We start from the raw sequence: 25,001 nt of genomic DNA, 5'->3' as shown, positions 1-25,001 counted from the left end.
TCTGGATTCTGCCAACAACTTAATTGATTTAAAACTCGATTGATTTAAAACTCAAGGAAGCTTTTTATGTAAATAAGATCAAACCTGAACTTAACAAACAATTACAGCATTATCTTTTCTAGCATTTTAGTTCACACCTTTAATTTCATGTTTGTTGTCACGCTGTAATTAGTACCTGCTTTTGTATTACATCATACCGTAAATATTTTATTCATCTACTTGTCTGTTATATAATTACTCACGTTCAGTTACTCGTTGATTGAAGATGGCATAAGCATGCCGAAACATGTCTTTAAAAAAAGTTGTATATTTCTTACAATATTTATCCTACCTGCTACTACTACGACCTTATGAAGTAGATCTATGAAGAAAGGGAGTAAGTGCTAAAGAAACTGTGGTGCTGCGTCGATGGGAGTGACGAGGTAACTTTGGTTTTATCAATTGAGTTGATAACGGAAATTGGCCACCGTAAAGAGTTTAAAAGCTGACGTTTCGAGCGTTAGACCTTTGACAGAGCGAAGGGCTAAGGAAGCTCTTACGAAGGGCTAACGAAGCTCTTACGAAGGGCTAACGACGCTCTTACGAAGGGCAAACGAAGCTCTGACGAAGGGCTAACGAAGCTCTGACGAAGGGCTGACGAAGCTCTGACGAAGACCTAGCGCTCGAAACGTCAGCGTTTAAACTCTTTGACTCTAATTGTTAGAGTACTGTAAAACAGGCGCGTCCTAGTTGCACACATGACATTATGCATCTGATGTGTACTAAGTCTTAATTAACACTGAGCATAAGACGCTCACTTATAGGCAAGTAGGCGTCAAGGATAATCGAAGTGTGAAAAGGACAGCTAATAAGTCAGCATGCGTATGTTGCAACGATTAGATCACCCCTGATGAAGGCACAAGACAGGAGTGTCGAAACGTTGGGTCTATGAATTGTAACTTCTTGGTTACGTTCATTAACGGTTTAAACCAGCGTAGCATCAAACCATGTCTGATTGTCCACCTGGTTGCTTCGTGGACTTTAATTAATATATCAAAGGATAATAGATTTGCGCCGAGTTCAATCCTCCATGGAGTTGCTTGTTTCAAAAGCGCTGTTGCGGTACGAGGTTTTGCTTTCACTCTTAAAGATTGTCATTGGCATTTTTTGATTGTTCTTCTCTGATCCTAACAGAAGTAGTCATAATCTCCACGCTGTTATCTTTACATTTCCAAGAACACAGACAAGGAGAATATATTTGACGATCAAGAGCTGTGGAAATTATTGATAATTTGCTTCATTCTCATGACCTTTACATTTGATTCAAAGGTGATTCTGTAAGGAGAAATTAGAAGTCAGTCACTCTGAGAATTTTAAGAGTTAACTGACCACCGTTGTTCCCTTTGGGTCTTTTCGAGTTGCCTTGATATCTTTCTTCTCGGCGGGATAAACCTCCATTTGATTCCAATTTCTGATCTACTCGGCCTGTAATATGTCTTGCACATCGAACGTGACCATCACTAGCGCCTTTTGTAGGAGGTTTTAATCGCCTTTCTCGATCACCAAATTCTTTAGTTCGCACGCTTAAGTATTTGCTCTCGATCTCTTAACCCAGATGTGTGGGGCAAAATCTTTTAGGGCGTACATCGCGGCTGCAATGTGCGTACATCCCCCATCTCGACCACCTTTTCAATTACATCTTGCCTAAAGTACATTGCCTCAGTTTGCACCTTTACCCTCAAGAATAAACCAGAGATCGTTGTTTCCTTACTCCGAACTGGTCAGCTCAGACGACCACCACAAACGTATAATATTATCCAAACTTTAATGATTATTCGATCTAAGAGAAATACATTTGTAATTCGAAATCAGAAAACGCAAATTTAGTCTTAATCTCATGGCAAAATTCAAGAAAACATCATCATCATCATCATCAAGGCAAAAATTAATGGTTGAGGTAAAGAAATGTAAAGATAGATCTAAATATAAATAAATACTTCTACCGAAACCAACGACGAAACAGCCATATGTCCCCTCAGCTGTCTAAATTATGCAATAGTTTTTATACAACAAGTTGCGTAACAGATCGAAAGGTTAAACTCGACCTATAGCTGGACAACTACGTACAACTAAGTGCATTATAAATCCGCACTAGCCTTCCTTAATAAATGATGACTACGGAATGGAAAAGAGCACAGGGAAGATAGCTTTGTATGCATGCAAAACCAACTCAGAAAATATATTGCTTTGGTAAACACTACTTTTGGAATGCGAAAAAAATCTTTAACTGTTTCCGGTGGAGGCTTATAACCTACGTTTGATCGACAAAATAAAAATAGAATTTACTTTTATTATCACTGCACCCAGGAATAATAAATAAATAAAGGACTATAATGTACACCTCTTTAAAATAATAAATGTAAGCAGTCTTCCCTTAGCTTAATACTCTAATCGTAAGGAAAACCAATTAAAGCATTCCGTTATCACTCCGATTGAAAAATGTCAAAACAAATCAAGGCTATCAGTTTTCTTAGCATGGCGTCCATGATGGTCCACACAAAATCCAACTTGTCACGTACTTTTGAAATGTTCAAAAACCCTTTGCAGTTAAACTCTCATTGAAAAGTGAGCGCGAGTCAGAAAAGAAAAGAGAGCTCGGCATTCTACATTTCTCGCACGTCATAACACTACTTAACATTCAGGCACCAACGCGTGCAAACTGTGGGAAACCAGGAAGCCGGCAAACCGTGGTAGAATCAAGTCTTGTTGCTATTTTAATAAAAGCTTTCATGAAGGAAAACAAATAAAAGCGATATCAGCTGGGGAAAAATAGGAGAAACTTACCGAATTGGCTCTGCTTTACGGCAAGGGGAAGTGAAGGCTCTTCAACACAGCAACTACACTAAAGTGATGGTTTCGCGCCATTCTTCACACTCGATGACGTCATGCCCCCCAGCAGATCGCTATCTCGCCGAAACCACCAAAAATACAAATCGCAAATGGAACAGCGTAATGTTGAATGGCACAGCGTACATACAAACAGTGTAGCGTTGCGTGAAATGGCTCAGCGTGATGTCACATGGCACAGCGTACACACGAATGGTGTAGCGTTACGTCACTAAACCGTTTGTGTGTACGCTGTACCATTCCACATTACGCTGAGCTATTTCACGCAACGCTACGCTGTTTGTATGTACGCTATACCATTTGACATTATGCCGTACCATTTGACATTACGCTGAGCCATTTCGCACAACGCTACACCATATTTGTGTGTACGCTGTACCATTCCACATTACGCTGAGCCTTTTCACGCAAGGCTACACTGTTTGTATGTAGGATGTACCATTCGACATTATGCTGAGCCATTTTAGCCAAAGCTACACCGTTTGTGCGTACGTTGTGCTACTCCATATTATCCTGAGTCATTTGACGCAAAGCTACACCGTTTGTGTACTGTATTGCATATGAGTGCTAGACTATTTGCAATTTAGCTGGTCCATTTCACAATTTCATGTTCCAACTCGACATGGGCAACTAGACCGTTTATCATTTGGCTAAACTATTTATGTTTAGGCTGTTCTATTTCAGGAAGGAAACCTAGACTGTCTATAATTTGGCCATGCCATTCCTTTATTAGCTATGCTATCCTGCAGCTGATCCTTAAACCATCTTTGTATTTACTGATCTATTTGACATCCTTGTATTTTTGGTGGTGACGGCCGCTCATACACGACCATGGCACCTTTCATTTCTCCCTTTCTGTTCCTTTTCAGTTTTTCTCTCTATTCTTGTTTGTTTTCAGGAGCTATCGTTATTCGATCTATGTAACCATCGGGAATTGAGCTACAGGTAATTACGGGTTCAAATGACTTTGTTTTGTCGCCAGTTTTTTCGCTGAAGCCATCCCCTCCGCCAAGCACTCTTCTTAACTTTGTGCAGGTTGTAGCTTCGTCCCCAGGGCCTGATCGAAAAATGACTGAGAGAACCCTGGAGACTACTAGGGCCTTCAGCATCGGGTGATGCTATATCGAAGGCGCTCGTCGAGGGTAAGAGTAAACGGTAAGTTTGGTCAGTGGGGAAATTATGAAACCCGCGAATATTTGCGAAAGCCCGCGAAAGGATGAAATTTAAAACTGAAAACAGTTTTTCAGTGAGACACTAAAATGCGTAATCATGGCGGCGACTATTCAATCGTCTTTAAACAAATCGGAGATTGAGTTCCTTGAGGAAAACCTTGAAAATTGTTCTGTTAAAAACCAGTACTCACATCTACTCCTTTTTTTTTTTTTTTGTCAAAGCGTCTGTAAAACTATAAATAACGGAGTCAAATCTGAACAGATTCAAAGTCTAATAATCTGATAAGTAAAAGCATATCTAAAACTATACAGAAAAGAGAAAGGTGAATGGCAAATCTAGAACCCTAATTCTAGATTTTAGTTAATTTTACAAAATCGTTGCAGATTAGTGACGTAAATTGATATTGGAGAAGATTCTTCCTAGTGTGGGACTGACTTAAGACTAGGCTAGGCTGTGTACAATTCCTGAAAATCTTGTTCCTTATTTTACGAATCATTTGATGTTTCAGTGTTGACAAGTTTTTCGTATTACATTACTAAAAAAATTGACTTACCGCTCCAAGGAGAATCTCTCTCAAACTTTACTTTTTAAGAGATGAAGCTACCGTCTAAAATTCAAACGTTACTGTTAGGTTTATTAGCGGATTGAAAACCTTGTAAATTAGCTCAAACACACTGAAAACATTTGTATTAGTTTTTGTATATCTTTATACTTTGTTCAGTGCGATCTTACACATTTCGGGTTTGAACTTTTCGTTGGGAATAAGTGGTACAGCTTACATGACCTCTTTTATATTTAACCGCTGTACTATAAATTTGTGTGTTCGACCCTCGACGAGCGCCTTCGATATAGCATCACCGTTCAGCATCAAAGGAAGTATCAAGGTGTTGTGTCTACGACCGTGGTGCGCTGTTGTGTAGGAAGTACCCGCCCTTGTTTTTAAGACGTTGTTCATCTCTCTATATTTCACTCTTGACGAATCATCCCTAAAAATACGGAAAATGCAAGTAGAAACGTTCTTACTTTCGTTGATGTTACTTTTAAGTTCACCTGGTGCTTCTTTTGCCGATTGTCCGCAGTCTGAATACCGTGGTTCGACTGGAAGCGTGTACTCTCATGTTCATGGCGAACTTTATGAAAACAACCTTACTTGTTCGTACAATATCCGAGTTCCCGTTGGCCGAAGAGCTATTCTTGAATTTAAGAAGCTGAACATAGAAGGAATGATGCCAGAGTGCGAACAAGATTCTTTGGAAATAATAGTGGGGTAGGTGCTATAGATGTTTTCTTCTCGAAAGGAGGAGTCGTTAAAATACGTTATCGAACAAGTCTTGTGTGCTAACTGAAAGTTTACGAAATTGGTAAAATATTTGAGGCTTAAATTTTGTAAAACCTAACTTACAAGCACGCAAGCGCCTCACAAGTCTTATTCTCTTTTAATGTAAATTAACTTAAACTTTTCCTTGATCCAGAAATTAAACTTTGGCCAGTAATGATTACACTCGCGATTTTCGCCGTTGAATGTAGCTATGTGTAAGTAATAAGAGCTTGCCTTCGTTAATGGAATATTTTACATCGTATTTTATTTATATGGACAATATAAGATCAGATTCAAGTCACGTATTTCTCTATAACATCACTTTTTGTTCCTTTTGTGGAGAAAGCTTTGGACACCTAGTTTAAGGAGTGATTATAAAAAGCATTAGTGACTTCAGATGCACATGTACTTGTACAGATTCTCCTATAAAATGTGTTATATTTTTCTGGAAAACTGCTGAGGAATTTTATGTTGTATCAAACCTTCTAGGTGGTTTGCATGTTAGGTCATCACCGACAATAAACAATACATATCTCATTAGCTTCTTTTGTTCGTCCACCAGCATTTGTTCCTTTCACCATTGTTACCTGTTTCTCTAGAGATTGGTTGCAAACCACCCAATTAATTCTTCATCTTGCACACTCCTTGAATTAATTTTATTCCTTACATGGCACAGACAGGAGGTTGATACCTGAAAAGTAGTTGCACATGTTGTGTTCATAATTAACGCAAATTTGAAGAAATATTCTTATAACTCTGGTTTGCGTAAAAGGGAATTATACTTGTAACATTTTTAACCTTGTCTTTTAGATGTAATGACAGTTCCATACATTTGGGAAATTTTTGCTCGTGCTCAGAGTTGGTAATGCCAGAGAAAATTTATTCTTTGGACCATTGTATCACCCTTATTTTTAAAACTGATGGGTCAGGCCAGAATACAGGGTTTGAAGCAAAGTATAATTCAATGGATGATAACACAAAACTGGATCCCACCTCAAACTGCAGGTCTGTAAGTCTTTCGTATTTAAATTTATTTCTTGTGCTCTATGTGCGATTATCATTTTCTGTCAATTTAACTGTTTGTTTTCAACTGGATCATTTACTTCATCAAGTTAAATTTCTTTTCCCATTCTCAAGATTTATTATTGAAATGGTAATGATACAGATAGTGGTAATCATTATCATCTGAGATATAATTATTGTTATCAGTCTTGTCATGGAGAAATTAATGCATGGGTGTTCATAAAATGGAGTATTCAACATGATATCTCATTAGTGAGCTTGGCAAATGAGTGAGAAATCATGTTTAACACAGGAAGAGAAATTCAATATTTACAAGCAACCACACATTATTTTCTTACTGGACCCAGGGGATGTGTCTCAGACAATTCAAATCCAACCCTTGAAAGAAAAAAGATTACATGGATGAATATATGAATATGAATATAGTTTATATCTGACCACTTGCAGCCCAGAGGCTGAATTACGGGTGCAGTGTAAGGTTGAGAACAGACATCAGCATATCAGGCGCCTCTGGCAGCCGCTTCAGTCTATCTATCTCACCTTCCCACCCATCCCACCCCAGGGGAGGACATCCATCACACAGTAATCTCGTGTGTGGGAAATTAACGTCTCCTACCCCAACTCTGCAGGAGACAGGACCTCCACTTATTTGTCCCTATCTGAGAAGACTAGAATATCTAACCATTTCTTGATGTTATAGAAAGGTAGCGAATTCTTCTCAATTATTTTAAGACCTTGAGTGTTGGTCCGGCCGGGGCTCAAACCCTCGACCTTCCGCACAACAGTCCAGTGCTCTATCCATTGAGCTAACTGGGAGGCGGATAAACTGGGGGTTCCACTTATTTTATGTCACTTGTTGACAGATTTTTCACTGAAACAATCAAAGTAGGTCCTGGTACAAGGTGGGGCTTAGATAAACACAACAGGCCTTTACTATAAGAAAAGTTGACCTTATTACTGAATGAACACTTTTTCGTTCATTCATTAACTTGACAGAGTGGCCTGTAAGGCAGATGACATGTCAGCAGCTAATTGACAATACCAAACACACTCAAAACTTTTTTGTAATTTTACACATGTGTGGTTATGGCTTTTCTAGGGCTGGAAATCCTTGTTAAACACTGCCATTTATATAGAGCTACTTTTACCTAATTTAAAATGGTTTTTTTACCTATTTTGATATGTAGCCAAAAGTTTTTTAACCAAGCAAGTAGAACATTCTTTACTCCCAACTGGCCTTTGACTTACCATCAAAATGCTGGGTGTACATGGAATTTTTCAATTCCATCAGGAAGGGAAGTTCGCTTGTTTTATACAAGCTTTAAATTGGGAGGAAGTCCTTTTTGCAATAAAAACAGGGAAAACGAGGAGGATGAGTTACGCATCACTGGTAGGTGTGCTATAATAATGGTCTGTTTGGTGGAACATGTTTTACTGCATTGCCAGTTTAATTCAAAAGTTTGTTTCAATTGGAATCTTCGTCATCTATTTGAACCTAGAGATATGGTTAATTTATTACCAACCTTGTAATTTTGGTCTGAACAGATGGGTTTATGACCAAACATGAGGTTAAGATGACTGGATATTGGCTGAGTTCTCTTTTTATGTTTTTATGGATGGAGATGAAGTCAAGGACCATAAAAATTTATCTGATTTTGTCAAGCCTCACTAATCTTTCAAGGTGCCATTATCTTGCTTTGGAGCAGGACAAATCTTTGTGAGGCATTAAATCTAACAGATTTTCAATTTACATGTCATGATTGGAAGGAAAATACCAGTCAAGAAAATTTAGTCATGGTTTTTTAAATGCAAGTTTCTCTGGCATTAATTTGGCCAAAGCTGTGTAGTTGTGTTCCATTGGCAACATCTCCTGATGACTTTTAAACCTTTCTGCTTATAAAAGCTTTCAAGAGCTGGGCACCCTATTACTTGAGGAGGAACATTTGGACATCCTGCAACCAGGTTCCTCTAGCTACAGTGTGCAGCCTCAACAATAAACTTGAAGTAAAGCCAAGACCTCTCACTCTTTGTCAACATTTTCTTACTTCAAAATGCTAAGGAAACCAAGAAAGGGTATGGTACTCTTTCATTAATTGTGTCCTATGTTCCATCTTGTAGGTACAAACACAACAGGCCAAGAGATATTCATTGAGAAAAGGATTTGTTCTCATTCATCTCCTTCTTTTAAATCCTATTTCACATTAAAACAAATGAAGAATGTGCAAGTCAAATTTGCATCAGAGGGTACCACACAAACCAAATCTGATGAGAGTGGAGTTGTTGTTAATTACGCAAGTTACAGAACAGGTACATTGTATAAACCTTTGCACCACACCATCAGTATGGATGTTTTCCACACTGTTTTCCGTATATTTCCTATAATCCTGACAGAGAGAATATGATTTAACATGTGTAGTACCAAGTAGAAATAAATGTTTCAATTATTGTTGCAGGATTAAGATCTTTTTTGTAATCCTGATTTTTCAATTTGTTTGTTTATTTTTAAATACAAAGAGTTTTATGTAGTACAATCTGTTAGGTCTGCTTTTGGAATGTCTGATTTTTATATATTTTGTTATAAGTCGATGATGGAATTAACATGAATCACAGTTGTCTATTTTATTTTGGCTATGTACTTGTCTTGTGTCTTAATAGAATTTTTATTGCAGTTCTTTGTTCACAGAGTCACATGTATTTCTTTAGAAAGTGTTTGTTTAATTAATGAAGGTTCACTTTGTTTCTGTCAATTGCAGCAAAAAGGTCTTGTGTGAATACAATCTATTTTTTAAAATTTTTGCATGGTTTAGAGTGGATGAAATGTTGAATTATGTCATTTTAAGGGGTTTCTTAGAATTAACCTGTTCTTTTTTTTTCCTTGCTCTTTCAGCATCATCATTATCGGGGTAAGAAATTTCCTTTTATCAAAGTTAAATAACAGAAAAAATCGTAAAGGAAGATTTTGCAATTCATCTTTGAGATTTGATTGTTTGAGGAATTTAGAGTAGTTGGTTTCTTGAATTCTTTCATTTGTCTTCAAATGACTGGAAAAAAAAGTTAGTATACCTATCAGTTGGGCACCAACTAATTGCAGTTTAGGGGTTTGTGATTAAGGGGAGCTAGCTCGCATGTACACCTACTGGAAAAATCTTCATATTTTTTTCATGTAGTAACTTTTTAAAAGTTATTGTTACATTTTTTGGTAGATGCCAAAGCCATCCAACAGTTACACCTTCAACAGTTAAATCTTCAACAGTTCATGAGTCAACAGTTCATGAGTCAACAGTGCGTGCAAATAATTCATCAGGTTGGTCATCTCAGAAAAATAAAACACTCTGACTTGTAGCTGCCACAGTTCCCCCCCCCCAAATTTTATTGTAAAATAATACATCAGTCAATTTGAAGCTTGAATGAAACCCATCTTCAGAAGTTCATATGTGGGGGGGGGGGGGGGGGGGTTTGGGAGGAGGGGGGTTGGGAGGAGGGGGAGGGATGTTGAAGCTGCATATTGATCTTCGCATCACACTTTAAGGGCTAAACTGAAAAAGCCCTCCATTTTACAGTATGGATATTTTTGGCAGAATGTAATTAGCAGTAAAAATACTATTTTATAAATTGGAAATTAATGGTTAAGACATAAGTTGTTGTCTTTTTCAAAATCTCACAGTTCTTTTGTTGAATGTCAACTACCAGTATGTAAACTCTCCATTTGACACCATGCCTCCCATGTAGGAATAAAACCAATTATTTCTAAGAATTTCTTGGGTCAGCCTACCAGGCTTCATCTGTCTTTGCTCACTATGGCTAAAAGGAAACATTCTAGGGAATTGTGTGACCTAAGTTTGGCAATCATATACATGTAGCAAGTTGTAATGCTTTTATTCCTTCATTGTACAACTTGGAGTGGCACAAAGTAGAACGACTTTTGCTAAGGAGTATTTCTGCAGGGAGAAGGGAAGGATGGGTGCAAGATTGGTGTAACTTCAACTAGGTTTTGTCTTCTTGATTTTAGGAAGCAAGATGTTGGCAACTTTCTCCTTTTTGGTAACTGGGACTTTGACCACCCAGTTATTGTGATAGAAAAAAGTCTGTGCATACACCGAATCGAAATATGGCGTCCCATTTGAATCGCCATTGTTCTGGACTTACCCATACTAGCCTGGTCTTCACGTGGAAACACTAATAGATTATCACATGTGTGAGAGGCTAGCAAGTCCAGGACTATGGCAATTCAATTTGGATGCCATATTTTGATTCGGTGTATGAAACAATTTTGTTCAAACCCTTGAGGGAGGGTTCATTTACATAATGTAAATGTTCTGCTGTCAGATGTAGTTGTTGTTGTAGATACAGTAGATTTGCCCTAAAGGTGTAGGAGATTTGTTAATTTCATAATTGAGAAGAGTTCAGTTAAATGAATTTTTATATTTATTTTTTCAAGTTGCATTGTAAGAAATATACAACTTTTTTGAAAGAAATGTTTCGGCATGCATATACAAGTAGATGAATAAATTATTTACAATATGAAGTATTACAAAAGTGGGTACTAATTACAGCGTGACACCAAAACATCAAAGGTGTAAACTAGAATGCTAGAAAAGTGTTATGTTGCAATTGTTTGTTAAGTTCAGGTTTGATATTATTTATATAAAAAGCTTCTTTGAGTTTTAAATCAATTGAGTTGTTAGCAGGATCCAGAATACTAAAACAAGAAGGGGAGTATTTGTTCTTACAAGAAGGAGATGTGTTGAAATCCTTAAAAATATGCGAGTTTTTATCGCTTTCCGTGTGCTCCTTTATCCTAGTAGAAAAGTGGCGAGTAGTTTCGCCAATATAACGGGAATTACATCCCGCACAAGAAAATTGGTAAACTACCATGGATTTTAGAGCAACAGGAGTACGATCTTTAACACTAAACATGTTTTTAATTTTAAAAGAAGTGAAAACTAGTTTGATATTAAGGTCCGATTTGCAAAAACGCTTAGTGAGTTGCCAGAGTTTAAGGTTTGCTATTTTAGAATAATAGCCAACAAAAGGGAGTTTAAAGTAACATGTATTATTGTCATCATTAGTGTTCCAGCTATTTTGAGAGGAATCTTGATGGGTCTTCCTCTCAAAAAAGCCAGAACAGTAATGATGACAATAATACATGTTATTTAAAACTCCCTTTTGTTGGCTATTATTCAAAAATAGCAAACCTTAAACTCTGACAACTCACTAAGCATTTTTGCAAATTGGACCTTTTTTTTTTTAATATCAAACTAGTTTTCACTTCTTTTAAAATTAAAAACATGTTTAGTGTTAAAGATCGTACTCCTGATGCTCTAAAATCCATGGTAGTTTACCAATTTTCTTGTGCGGGATGTAATTCCCGTTATATTGGCGAAACTGCTCGCCACTTTTTTACTAGGATAAAGGAGCACACGGAAAGCGATAAAAACTCGCATATTTTTAAGGATTTCAACACATCTCCTTCTTGTAAGAACAAATACTCCCCTTCTTGTTTTAGTATTCTGGATCCTGCTAACAACTCAATTGATTTAAAACTCAAAGAAGCTTTTTATACAAATAAGATCAAACCTGAACTTAACAAACAATTACAGCATTATAACACTCTTCTAGCATTCTAGTTTACACCTTTGATGTTTTGGTGTCACGTTGTAATTAGTACCCGCTTTTGTATTACTTCATATTGTACATAGTTTATTCATCTACTTGTATACTATATAATTGTTCACACTCAGTTACTCATTGACTGGAGATGGCATATGCATGCCAAAACATGTCTTTGAAAAAAGTTGTATATTTCTTACAAATCATGTTTGCTATTATTGCGACCTCAAGTTGCATTCTGGAGTAACGTTACTTGAGAGACATTTGTTATTTAGCTTTAAGGATAATTATTTTTATAATTTAAAAAAAAAAAAAAAAAAACAGAAAAAAAAGCATTAACAAAAAAGATAGAAATACTTGATTAATTAACTCCCAAGATCTGATTGTTAATTCTCCCCTATGGCTGCTACACACTTTCTTTTAAATTAGTCATGAGGATTTGGTGTTAGATCAAGATGACAAGTTCTACCTGATAAGTTTGAGTATTCTTATTGCCCATTTGCTGGATATGGTAAGGATATAACAGGGAGAAGTTACATGTTGATCACTTCTGGGAGTTAAAGGGCTGATAGTAAATAAATAATTATGTCACAGAAGGCTATTATTAGATGATCATCAAAATTTAATTATCTACTTTTTCCCCTAATTTTTTTCCTTTTTTCTTTCACGTGTTAACTCTAAAAGGAAAAGCCAATGATTTGATTGTTTTACTTTATGCTGCTGGGGAATTAATTTAAATGAACATCTAAAGCAGAAACAATCAACATGGGTGGCGTAAACTTGCAGGAATGCAATTTTTTGTGTATGTTCAAAATGATTGAGTTTCTGGACAATTCTTTGATATCAGTGCCAGTAGCATAACATACATCATTATTAACCTATGTCATTGTTATTATTATTATTATATATATTATATTATATTATATTATTATTATATTCACAATTTTTGTGATCTCTTTGCTGCCTGGTTAGCACATGTTGAGTGTGGGGCTGCTGTGCAGAGTATCGAGGATTCATTAGCCCCAGACCAGACCAGCACTCAGGGTCTTAAAATAACTGAGGAGAATGTGTGGCCTTTGTTATGATCATATTTGCAAATGGTGAGACATTCTAGTCTTCTTGGATAAGGACGAACAACTGTAGGCCCTGTCGCCTGCATCTTCTCTCTACTGGTTAGCAGGGGATGCTAAAGAACCCACACACTTATCTCAAAGAGTAGGGAACATAGTTCCTGGTGTTGTGGTTTGGCTTTAATTCTGAAATTGGGCGCATCTGCAAAAATTCCCTTAAAAAAATTTTTAAACTACTCAATGCAGTCTTGTCAAAGACGCTTGTAAAGTTATATATAAATTAACTCAAATACTCGCAAAAGGAGGATATCTAATAATACTACTACTACTAGAATCATATGATACTAAAACATATAATAATTTATCAGGTAGTCCTCTAAATCAGTTTTGTATTTAAGGTGAAAGGTTGTCAATTTTACTTTCCATCATTTTTAAAACAATTATTGCTCAATGTGCTTTATAGGTTTGTAATGTACAGGCACCTTGTATTCTTACAGGTATTGGGTTCATTATAAAAGGTGTTAAAAGTGCTACACGACTTTATAGCAAATTGTATTTAAATTTCAGGGCCCCACTTTACCAGTATAATTTGGTCAGAAAGTAGATATGTGATTTAATTGAAATTTAGTTGTCAATTGTATGTTTGCAGTTGTACATTTATGATTAAATCGCCACTTAGTAAGAGAGGGCTCATTAAAAATAGGGTAAGTATGCATTATTGACCAAGCATGAGGTTTAGGTGGCTGGATATTGGCTGAGTTCTCTTTTTGAATTCTTATGGACCAAGATGAGTTTGAAGTCTGTAAAAATGGAGAAAAAGATCAGGGCTGATATCCAACCATGTTGACTTATTATGCTTGTTCAGTAAAGCTTGTTCAGCAAAGGATTTATTATTAGCTTTCTTAAGAGTCAAGAATGACTTGTTTGTTTTGATAGACGTTTTTATTGTATTAGTGCGGGCATGTGACAGATTTTCTAAGGTAGAGTGACCTATTGTAGCGTGATGTAGCTCTGAGGGGTTGCGTGACCAGACCTTCTTGGTTAGTTTTGGTACTTCGTGACTTTCAGAAACCACCATATTAAACAAAATGAGTTTTGGGTGAAACCTACGTATGTTACTCTGAATTATAACATGATTAAGCTTGTAAATACCAATTTCATCTTTATTGTCGCCTCAGTTAATTCGTTCGAGGCATTACTTTTTCTGAGAAAATAATCGTGGATAAATGTTTACTAGATCCGACGTACCTTTCTTCTCAAGTTAGTTCTAATATAAGCCGTCGTTTAAGGTGGCTATGAACCTCCTATCGCCTCGTTAACAATATTTGACACCCTCGAAACAATGTTCAGTCTATCGTTGATTATGTCAATTATTAAACGATATAGAGACTAGATGTTAAGAGACTCAATTTATTTTTATGATTCTGTCCTTAATATGACTCATTCAAATACTTTGCAATAATTTCCAAAACGTTCCGGAATTTCCGAGACGTGGGTTAAAGATATTTACCCTGAAGGTATGGCGTCCCATCGGGGCCAAAATTCAACATTGCGATTTGACATTGTACTTTTAGTATTCTTCCTTATTTCTCGATTGGACATTCAAGTTTTTATTCCTTATGAAACTTTTTCCGATTCAACATTGTCTTTTTTACAATTAAACTTCCGAGTTTCAAGTATTAAACATTGTACTTCTCGTAATTCCACTTTGCAGTTGTGGATATTCAACATGCAGTTCTTCGCGCAGAAAGTCCAGCAAATACGAGATATCGTCCATTTTTCATCTCGGAAGATAACCTCGTACGAAGTTATGAGGCTTACATGGACAGAGCTGAATAATGAAATGCAACGTCAGCGGGTATGCGGTCAACAACGCGGGCTCAAGTGTCCTAGGTCTAAAATTTAGCGGAAAATAACAAGGGCTGACCTTTAAAACCGAGGAACTCTCTTTTCGTCGAAGGCACTTTCCCATTTCCAAAGGTTTAAAGGAGAAAATTAATTTTTGAAAATTTTTAGGGGTGTACCAAATTTTTGGAGGTTCTGTAAAAGAAAAGCGGCAAGGAAAACGACGCCTCGAAGCAACAGAATAGGAAATCAACCATGCCAACGACTCAAAATCCATGTTTCCGCGGCAAAACCTGGCGCATGCGTATACGTTATTCAGCTCTGTCGCTTACATGAGGTACTTGACCTTAGTGAGCCTGCGCTCCTTCGTTAATAGCTGGGTTGCGGTTGGATGATGGAAAGTTGAATGTTGAATAGCGCGAACTACTGCATGTTGAATATGTCAATACCATAAGTACAACAATATTGCATTGCCACAACTACAAAGTGGAATGACGAGAAGTACAATGTTTAATACTCGAAACTTGGAAGTTTAATTGTAAAAAGAAAATGTTGAATCGGAAAAAGTTTCCTAAGGAATAAAAACTTGAATGTCCAATCGTGAAACACGGAAGAATACTAAAAGTATTCAAATCGCAGAAGTATTCAAATCGCAATGTTGAATTTTGGCCCCGATGGGACGCCATATGAAGGAAAAGGGCAAACATTGTCCTTTGATGTCATTTTTTATCTTTGACGATATTTTTGAAGCCAGTCAGATAGGGCCTTTTTTTTATTAATGCGTCACTCTAGAGAAGTGTTGTAAAGTGTGCAGTCAAAATACCCCAAACGCACGAAATTTGTTTGATCTCTTAAAGTGAAAAATGAAAAAAATGAAAAAGAGCGCGCGGAGATATAACCGTTTCACTCCGCACTAGTTCAAAAACATTGCGAAAAAAACCGTTATGTTTGAGTAGTTACTAAGAATTGCAGATATCAAGTTGTACACCCACTCATGTTTGTCTACAATTGGTTTTATATTCGTGCGGCATTGGTCTTTGCCAACAGTGGGATCGTGCGCATACAATCAATCAATCCTCATCTCCAGTGAGACATTAGGCAACAACAATCTGACTCCATTAAACCCTGTTTCGTGGAGCATGTTGTGCCTAATCCCAAGTGGAATTTACCTGGCCGAATTCAACCCTAACGGTTCGGCGCTAGTTGGCTTTTTGCCGTCCATGAAAAACTGCATGCTATTTACAAACATCTGCCTCTTAGTAGCAGATATAATGGACATACAAAACAATTACAACTATCCCGTTCATGTCCACATTCTGGGCGTATAACACCACATTTTAAACATATGAGGACGTGTAATGCAAGTATGGATACAGCTATATCACTCTTGAGTGTGTCACAACTATGAAATAAACTGTAGCATGTTCTTATTGCTTCTTCTCCGGGTGTTGTTCCAATTGACGCATGCTGTGGGAGAGGTTGAGGACTATCAACCTCCGCTAATAATAGTATCGCTGGATGGATTGGATTGGCGAGTTTTGAAAGTTCAACTTTCCAAAACTACCAATTTGAACTTCATTGCTCGAACTGCAGTCAGAGCCGACTACATAAGAAATGTCATGCCTTCCTCTACATGGCCCAATCATCTCACTGGTCTGTACCCGGAAAGTCACGATATTGTGGATAATGTATTCTGGAATTTACGGAGAGCAGTTCAATTTTCGGCAATGACTGCTCAAAATTTAATCCTAAGTTTTACAATGCATCAGAGCCAATATGGCTGAGTCTGCAAAAGCAAGGAGGAGGTAGTGCATCGTACTTTTGGCCTGCAACAACAAGTTATCAAGTCAAACCCACGCACTACCAAAGAGAAACTTGTTTGATTAACTGTAGTGCAGTCGATCCTGAGGACCTTCCAAAGTTTAGGAGCAGAACTCTGCCAGGCTTTCCGCCTTACGTCCACACTGCGTTCGACAGAAGAGTTCCGTGGTCTGCACGTATTGATAAGGCGGTAGAGTGGCTTGGTTCGGAAAAACCTCCGCATTTCATCGCTCTCCGTTTCGAACAGCCCGTTAATACAGGTCACGCATACGGACCATTCTCAAACGAGTACAAGTTAATGGTAAAACATAATGATGTAAATGTTTTTGGATTCTTACTCAAGCGTTTAAATGAAAGTGGCTTTCTGCAAAAAGTGAACTTAATAGTGGTTAGCGATCATGGAGTGGATAAATCATCGTCTAGTCGTCGAGTGTGCTTGGATGATTACATCGATCCCTCGAGCTACACGTTGTCAGTTGAGTTCAGGTTCTGAACCGGGAAACATCTGGCCCAAACCAGGAATGATAAACATGGTACATCAAAACCTCACAAGAAAAAAGTCCATTACCTCATGTCCGGAAAGTGTACAGAAAAGAGAAAATACCAGATGAGTATCACTGGAAGAATAATCGCCGAATTCCACCGATCTACACCGAGACTGAAGTTTGTTGGTTGGTTACACGTTCTCGAAACGATGCTCTGCAAGATCAAGGATGGCAAGGCTGGCCACCTGACCAATCAAAAAGCTATTCAATATTCTACGCCCGCGTTCCCGCTTTCAGGGAAGGTGTGGTGGTGAACCCTTTCAATACCGTGGATCTGTGCCCCCTGATGAGCAAACTTCTTGGAATAAACCCGCGTCCAAATAATGGCTCCGTGGAAAACGTCAAAGCTGTCCTGAGAAAGGCGCCCACCACCGCTAAAAATGTTCTTCATCGCCATTGCTTGATGCTTGTGTTGGTAACACTTCCTATGAACTTCGCAATTATTAACACTTGAAGCAATAATTATATTTCCTTGATAATAACTAGAATGCCAACCTAAACCGAGCCAAATCATGATTGGTATTCACGGCACTACTCCTTGTTTGTGCTAAAGTTGTCCTAAGAAATAAAGAGGGTAAGTTTCCAAAGAAACTGTAGTGCTGCGTCTGTGGGTGTCACAAGGTAATTTGGTTATATCAACTAAGTTGAAATTGTAAATTGTCCATCGTAAAAAGTTAAAAAGCTGAAGTTTCGAGCGTTGGCCCTTCGGCAGAGCGAATGGAGGAATTGTGGGTTGTGTGTGGTTTAAATGAAGAAAGTGGAGTTAGCTCCTCTCTGGTAGAGGAGGTAGCGCCGATACAATCACCAATGTAGCAACCGTAGAGTTCAGGTTTGGGGCCGTTGTAGCTGAAAAATTGGTGTTCGACAAAACCTACAAAAATATTGGCATAGCTAAGTCCCATTTTCGTACCTATGGCTACGCCATTGGTTTGTTTGAAAAAGTTGTCTACGAAAGAAAAACAATTGAGTGTGAGCGCTAGTTCAGCTAAACGAAGTAGTGTTTCAGATTTAGGTTCCTTAATTAGCCACTACTCTTTATTTGTGCTAATGTGCGATTCAGTTAGCACATGGGTACAATCAGCTGTTGTTTGTTGCAGACATCGCCTTGAAAATTTCATAAGTTTACAGTTCATCAACCCTTTTTAACAAAAGAACGCTATTAACAATCATGTTTTTTAATCCCATTACATGCATCTTAACTTTTTTCATATCAACCTTAGCTACATCATGCTCGATTTAAACGTCACCTCTCGTGCTATATCTCTTTCACTGAGTAGCATAAAACATGTCATTTTGCAGTAGTTTCTATTTAGAAACTTACTCAGTCAGTGATATGTATTGTGCATCAAACATGATCATTATTAGCGCCTCGAACGGTTTCGAGTCGAACCCAGACGTTTCGTTCTCAGTGGATTCGTACCCAGTCAGTAAGTCGTTTCTTTTGCATACTTATAGAACGGTCGGTTTATTTTTCCTGCTTATAATATAGGGAAAACATCACACTTACTTTAGGCGAAGCACAAATCACCTATTATTATGGCAGTTAAAACGTCTGGATGCCAGAACCTATATACACGAAAGCTGGGCGTCTAGGACGTGGCCAGCTAACATGTTTAGAATTTACATATGTACCTCAAAAAAAAGAAAAACTAATACAAAATGATCAAAAAAAAAAATTATTATTATTATTATTATTATTGTCAATAGAGTCAGAAGTATGAAGAACAGAGTTTTCTAACAAAGACATCACACCTTGGGCTTAAACGCCTATCATTGGCGCGTATTGTTTACGCTCAAACGAGCACTATTTGATTTAGTTTTACCTCCTGGCAAACAGACGGTGGTAGGGTACTCATTCTGTCCGTTTCTTACTTAACACCATGCTTTTTCTGTATTATTTGGTCAAGTTTTGAAAAATCCAGTTATTTCTAACAAATATTTTGTCATAATTTTTTCTTGAATATTTGTGGTTGACAAATACTCATAGTTAATTAAGCGAACCCAGTTCGCTATTAACTACTTTCCGCATATTCCATGCAACACTGGGCGCAATTTTATTAGAGGCGCGTTTTGTTGTCACGAATGAAGTACTGACATGAACATACTTAACAGCCTGATACTGGTTCTTCTCTGGCTTTTGTTCGTTAAATGATGGTGCGGCTGAAGTCAAGGATAATCAACCTCCGTTGATAATAGCATCACTGGATAAAATGGACTGGCGAGTATTGAAAAGTCAACGTTTCCAAACTGCTGAATCTAAACTTAATGGCACAAACAGGAGTCACAGCTGAATACATAAAAAATGTTCTGCCCACCTCTGCATGGCCCAATCATCACACCATTCTCACTGGTCTGTACCCGGAAAGTCGCGGTACAGTCGAACCTTGATTATCCGGACCTCGATTCCGGACTATTCGAATAGCCGGATTTTTTCCTCTGGTCCCAGTTTTTTTATGAATATTAATTACGTATGATGCACGATCCTCGCAGTAGACAGCGCTATTTATGCAATAGCGAAAATCAGACCTGATTTTCGCTATTGCATCGGCCTGCTCCCAGTTGGCTTGTTCGCTCAATTGGTAGAGCGATGCACTAGTATCGGAGAGGTTAGTGGTTCGAATCCCGTACAGGCCTGATATTTTCAGGTCTGATTTTCGTTATTGCATAAATAGCGCTGTCTACTGCGAGGATCGTGCATCATACGTATCTAAGACCGCAGTTCAAAATATATGAACTTCATATATTCATTGTATCTGAATATTAATTAGTTGTGATCTTGAAAACTCGAAGCGATCAATTCAAGCTACGAGTCTTTGAAGCAAACAAACATGCTTGAACATTTTAGACCTTTGTAAATACCTGAACTGAAAGTTTATTTGTAAATACATACAGACTGTGTAGATTTCACAATTAAAATGACGTTTTCTTTGCTGCATACCTTTTGTCTACATTCTATCTCATTAATATTCATATTTTCGATTATCCGGACTCCCGGTTATCCAGACTATTTTTACCGAGGTCCTGACAAGTCCAGATAATCGAGGTTCGACTGTATTGTGGATAACAGATTTGAGGATCCTTTGTACGAAGAAAAGTTTATTTTCAGTAACGACTGCTCTAAATTTGATCCCAAGTTTTGCAATAGAATAAAAAGATACGTATGATGCACGATCCTCGCAGTAGATAGCGCTATTTAAGCAATAGCGAAAATCAGACCGAATCACCCGCTTGTGTTTTGATGCGTTCAAATCGATTTGTTTTCTCGCGTTTATAAGAGTTTTTCGAACCATTTTCCCTCTATAGAAGCTCTCAGGACAGCATCATTAAGCTGGAATGTGGGTAGAGGCAAGCCTCTGAAAGAAAACAGAGGTGAGAGGTGGTTTCATGTAGACTGGACCGCCAAAATGCTTTTATGCAAGCTTGGCGAGTTCACAAGTGAAGTCTTGTCTCTGGCCCATCTGTGGATGGCTACCAGGACCTACCAAGGCTTTTGAGACAGTTTTGAGTGGCAAAAGTCTTGATCGATGTGATATTTTGCTGGTAGGACTGGGTGGCCCGACACGATTCTGATAATTTGTTAGAATGGAAATGTGAGGTGTTGCCTTCTCGAGTTGTGGTTGAATTTCCCAGAATTCTTTTCGGTCATAAATGAGGCAAAGGTTGTATTTGGGACACTAGCTTTCGTCAAAAGGAAGAACAAGGGCTAGCGGATAAAGCGAGAACGCATTATCTAGCCAAACAACAAGATCTGGCCCTGAGGTGTGTTTTAAATGCAAACTTTTGATTTCTTGAGCAAGTTTTTATCTTAAAAGATCGACACTTTTTCAGTGTTGCTCTTGGAGCAGAATGCTGGATCTTTGGGATTTGTTGTTATATGAACGCTTCACTGCAATGGAAATCGGGAGTCATTGTGGATGTTCTAGGCTGCTATAGGAGTCACATCAAACAGCCTTGCAATGTACACACTTACATAATGTTTTCTCTTAATTTCAACAAGAAACAAATAACAATAGTAGTGGGTGTTATGACGCCCATGTATGGGTGGCTTGCTAGAAAAGGGTTAGTGCCTCGTTGTAATTCATCAAGGAAAAAATGATGCGCATAGCCCTTTTCTGAATGCCCTCAATCTAATAAGGTAGAAGATCTGATATATTCTGTCAGACAGGGGCAGCATATTGTAGAACAGGACGAACAATGGTTGTGTAAAACCTTAGCCAGTGAAGTTGGAGATGCACCACATTGCTTAAGGACCCTCAAAGGGAAAGTACAGTCTAGAAAAAGTTTATCTCAGTTAGAGGAATTTTTCCTCAGGAGTTCGAAAATAACTGCCATTTTGTCTAGTTTCCTTTGTATTAGCGACAAGAGCGCTTCGAAGTTGCCCATTTTTACAACTTTCGGGGTTAGAAAAAAGCCATCTTAGATATTACGTCACTGTGACGTAGCAATAGTCAAACTTAATTCGGCACTTTGTCCTTGTTGACTAGTTCGACCTTTTGTAAAAACAATTTCTAATACTCCCAATAGTGGAAATGAGGTGAATTGTCCTGTTGTTGAATGTCAAAATACTTACTAAAATTCAAAAGGAAAAGGTGTAAGCCTCTACAAGCTACCGGAAAGTGAAATATTAAAGAGGAGTTAGCCGGCAAAAATGACCCACGACGACGACTTGCCGAACCCCGTAAAACCTCAGAATTTCCAGAACGAAGACTTCCAGCGAGATATACAGGCATGTAAGTTTTCCTTTTTGACCTTGGCTTCGAACTGAAAGCTATGCTTACCTTTTCCATATTCAACACAGGTTTACCCTACGTCCACTGTGTGTTCGATTTGAGAGGTCCGTGGTCTAAGCGCGTCGATAAGGCGGTGGAATGGCTTAGTCGGGGAAAACCTCCGCATTTTATCGCTCTCTATTTCGAACAGCCCGACGCGGTCGGTCACTCACACGGGGTGTCCTCACAGGAGTACAGGCAGATGGTAGAAAATGTTGATGTCGATGCCGTTGGATATTTACTCAAGCGTTTAAATGAAAGCAGTTTTCTACCAAAGGTGAACTTGATAGTTGTTAGCGATCACGGGATTGAAGACACTCCCTCGAGTCGTCGAGTGTACTTGGATGATTGTATTGATCCCTCGAGTTACACAGTGATTTATACGGGATCTGTACCAGCGTACATTTGGCCCAAGCTAGGAATGATAGACATCATTTACCAAAACCTTACAAGAAATCCAATACCTCATTTCCATGAAGTGTACAGAAAAGAGGACGTACCAGATGCGTATCATTGGAAGAATAATCGCCGAATTCTACCGATCTACATCGAGACTGAAGTTGGTTGGGTGGTTACACGTTCTCGAAACGATACTCTACTAAATCGAGGATCCCATGGCTGGCCACCTCACTAATCATAGAGCTATTTAATATTCTACACCCGCGGTCCCGCTTTCAGAGAAGGTGTGGTAGTGAGCCCTTTCAATAACGTGGATCTGTACCAACTGATGAGCAAAATTCTTGGAATAAACCCGCGTCCAAACAACGGCTCAATGAAAATTACCAAAGCCGTGCTAAAAGAGAGGCACACTACCGCCGGAAAAGTGCTGCATTACCTCTGCTTGAGGCTTGTGTTGTCGACACTTTTTATGGCCTTCGCAGTTATTAACAATTGAAACAATAAAATAGCATGCGTTCTACTTTTGAAGACTTTGTATTTCCTTTGTCGAGAGACTTAAAGTAAGATATAGACTATCTAAACAACATAAAATAGCATACCAATTTGCTCGTTATCAGTCCACTTGGGCTTAATAATGTTCCATTAGTATGCACGTGGGTATTCAGTATCACCTCTTGTTAAATGTTAAAGATGTCACTTGAGAGTTTTGTGGGTGTTAAAGTTTGTAAGCTGTTTTTGACAGAGGAACGCCTTTAGCAATCCCGTTTTCAATCCTATTTCAAGTTTCTCAGCTTTTTTTATTGCAACCTTAGCTACAGCAAGCTCGATTTAAACATCATTTCTCGTTCAATATGTTTTCACTAGTTAACATTAAACATATCCTATACATGGCTGTTTAGATGAAGTGATCCATTCGGCCTGTAATATGTATTGCACATCGGACGTGACCATCACTAGCGCCTCAAACGCAACTAATCAGACGTCAAACTAGTCCAACACTTTTCCAAACCAATCGTGAATCGCCTACTTATGTGTAAATGTGCTTCTTGAAACCAGTTTTGCGTGATAAATCTGATTCGTCGTTAGTACTTCTGATCTGTCTATCCTTTGAAATTTGTTTGATTTTGCAATTAGTTCCACAAAATATTTAGCGAAAAGAGCCCTCTTCTCAAATGGAGTTATATAAGCTATTCCCTTCTAACTTCTCTGCTATCCTGGCGACTTAAATGACTCAACTACTCCTGTTAAGGGACTTTGTCATAAGGCTGGAAGAGATCCCTCGTACATAAAAGATCCCTTTTACGAAGGCCACACCCAACATGGTGATAACAATCTTCAACTTGTGCACTTGCTCACAACAAACCCGGCAGCGGCACTGCCGGCTGTTTTCTCAGGGAGCGGAAATCAAAGAAAAGTCCATGTTCCCCCAACATATCAATTTTTGAACCGTCAAAGAATATCCAGTGCAAATAATAGTTAGAGAGGGGCAAATAACTATAGTGGTAGAGACGTCGGGGGAATTATGATGAATACCTGGACAGCTCATGTAATGGATCAGAGAGTACCCCATAGAAACCAGCACTCCTCCTTGGAGCTTTTTGCATCCAAGGAAGAAATGGATGAAAAGGCTTGTTGTCTTGATAACGAAGGGAATTTTAACTTTGATGCTCTTCTGCCCGCTGTTTATTGGAGACCATACGTTTTACTATCACGGTTGACCACTTTAAAGAAGTTGGTTGCAGAGACATCAATTAAAAGTTCCAGGTATACCTCTCGTATCTGAGTTTGGAGCTTCATGCCGCAGCCCGAGGGCGCTTCCGTCATGAGACTTCGTAGTTAAAAGCAAGAGATAATAAACTGACTTATAAAAAGATACAAGAATTTATATAAGATTTTCCCTTGTAACTACGTTATCGTAGTAGACGAAAATACTTAGTATGATCTTTCCATTGTAAAAGGAACATGTGCATTTGTACGTCAATGGAAGGCGACCACGACCACGGCACCTTTTGTTTCTCGCTTTCTGTTCTTTTTTTTGTTTGTTTGTTTTTGTTTTTTCCCTTTTCTTGTTTGTTTTTCGGGAGCTATAGTTATTCGATCTATGTAGCCATCGGGGATTGAGCTACAGGTAATGACGGTTTCAAAATGACTTTGTTTTGTCACCAGTTTTTTCGCTGAAGCCATCCCCTCCGCCAAGCACTCTGCCCAACTTTGTGGAGGTTATAGACCACTTTCATAAATGGCTGCCGGATTAATATTCTTTTGTCTAAATTTAAATTAGCCCTTCTGGCCTCGCTCTCCAGTACAAAATTCAAAAGAATACATTATCTCAAGCGAGGCCAGAAGGGCTAATTTAAATTTAATCAAAAGAAAATTAATCTGGCAGCCATTTATGAAAGTAGTCTATGGCTTTGTCCCCAGGGCCTGATCGAAAAATGACTGAGAGAACCCTGGAGCATACTAGGGCTGCCTTCAGCATCTCGTTGCCTTCAGCATCTCTGCCTTCAGTATCTCGCTGTTGTGGCCTACGACCGCTATGCGT

The 25,001-nt window shown here is 38.3% G+C and overlaps 2 protein-coding genes and 1 pseudogene across 2 annotated transcripts; all 3 read left to right on the top strand.

The window, feature by feature from the left end:
• The first annotated feature begins 4,886 nt into the window (after positions 1-4,886).
• On the top strand, positions 4,887-14,474 carry LOC148719719 (zinc metalloproteinase nas-39-like). The gene is made up of 7 exons (XM_088737790.1): positions 4,887-5,326; positions 6,188-6,382; positions 7,588-7,790; positions 8,519-8,707; positions 9,288-9,303; positions 9,604-9,704; positions 10,410-14,474. Exons 1-7 carry the CDS (start codon positions 5,061-5,063, stop codon positions 10,472-10,474), a joined length of 1,035 nt encoding a protein of 344 aa, XP_088593916.1. The 5' UTR covers positions 4,887-5,060; the 3' UTR covers positions 10,475-14,474.
• A 1,056-nt stretch (positions 14,475-15,530) lies between these two features.
• LOC148719718 (ectonucleotide pyrophosphatase/phosphodiesterase family member 5-like) lies at positions 15,531-17,836 on the top strand (annotated as a pseudogene).
• Positions 17,837-21,906: 4,070 nt separating this feature from the next.
• On the top strand, positions 21,907-23,614 carry LOC148719717 (bis(5'-adenosyl)-triphosphatase enpp4-like). The gene is given in 1 exon segment (XM_088739240.1): positions 21,907-23,614. A coding segment is annotated over 1 exon segment (894 nt). The 5' UTR covers positions 21,907-22,061; the 3' UTR covers positions 22,956-23,614.
• The last annotated feature ends 1,387 nt before the right edge of the window (positions 23,615-25,001 follow it).

This window comes from Stylophora pistillata, chromosome 11 (assembly GCF_964205215.1).
Source record: "Stylophora pistillata chromosome 11, jaStyPist1.2, whole genome shotgun sequence".
NCBI classification, from domain to species: Eukaryota; Metazoa; Cnidaria; class Anthozoa; order Scleractinia; family Pocilloporidae; genus Stylophora; species Stylophora pistillata.
This window is presented reverse-complemented; position numbering and strand designations above follow the sequence as displayed.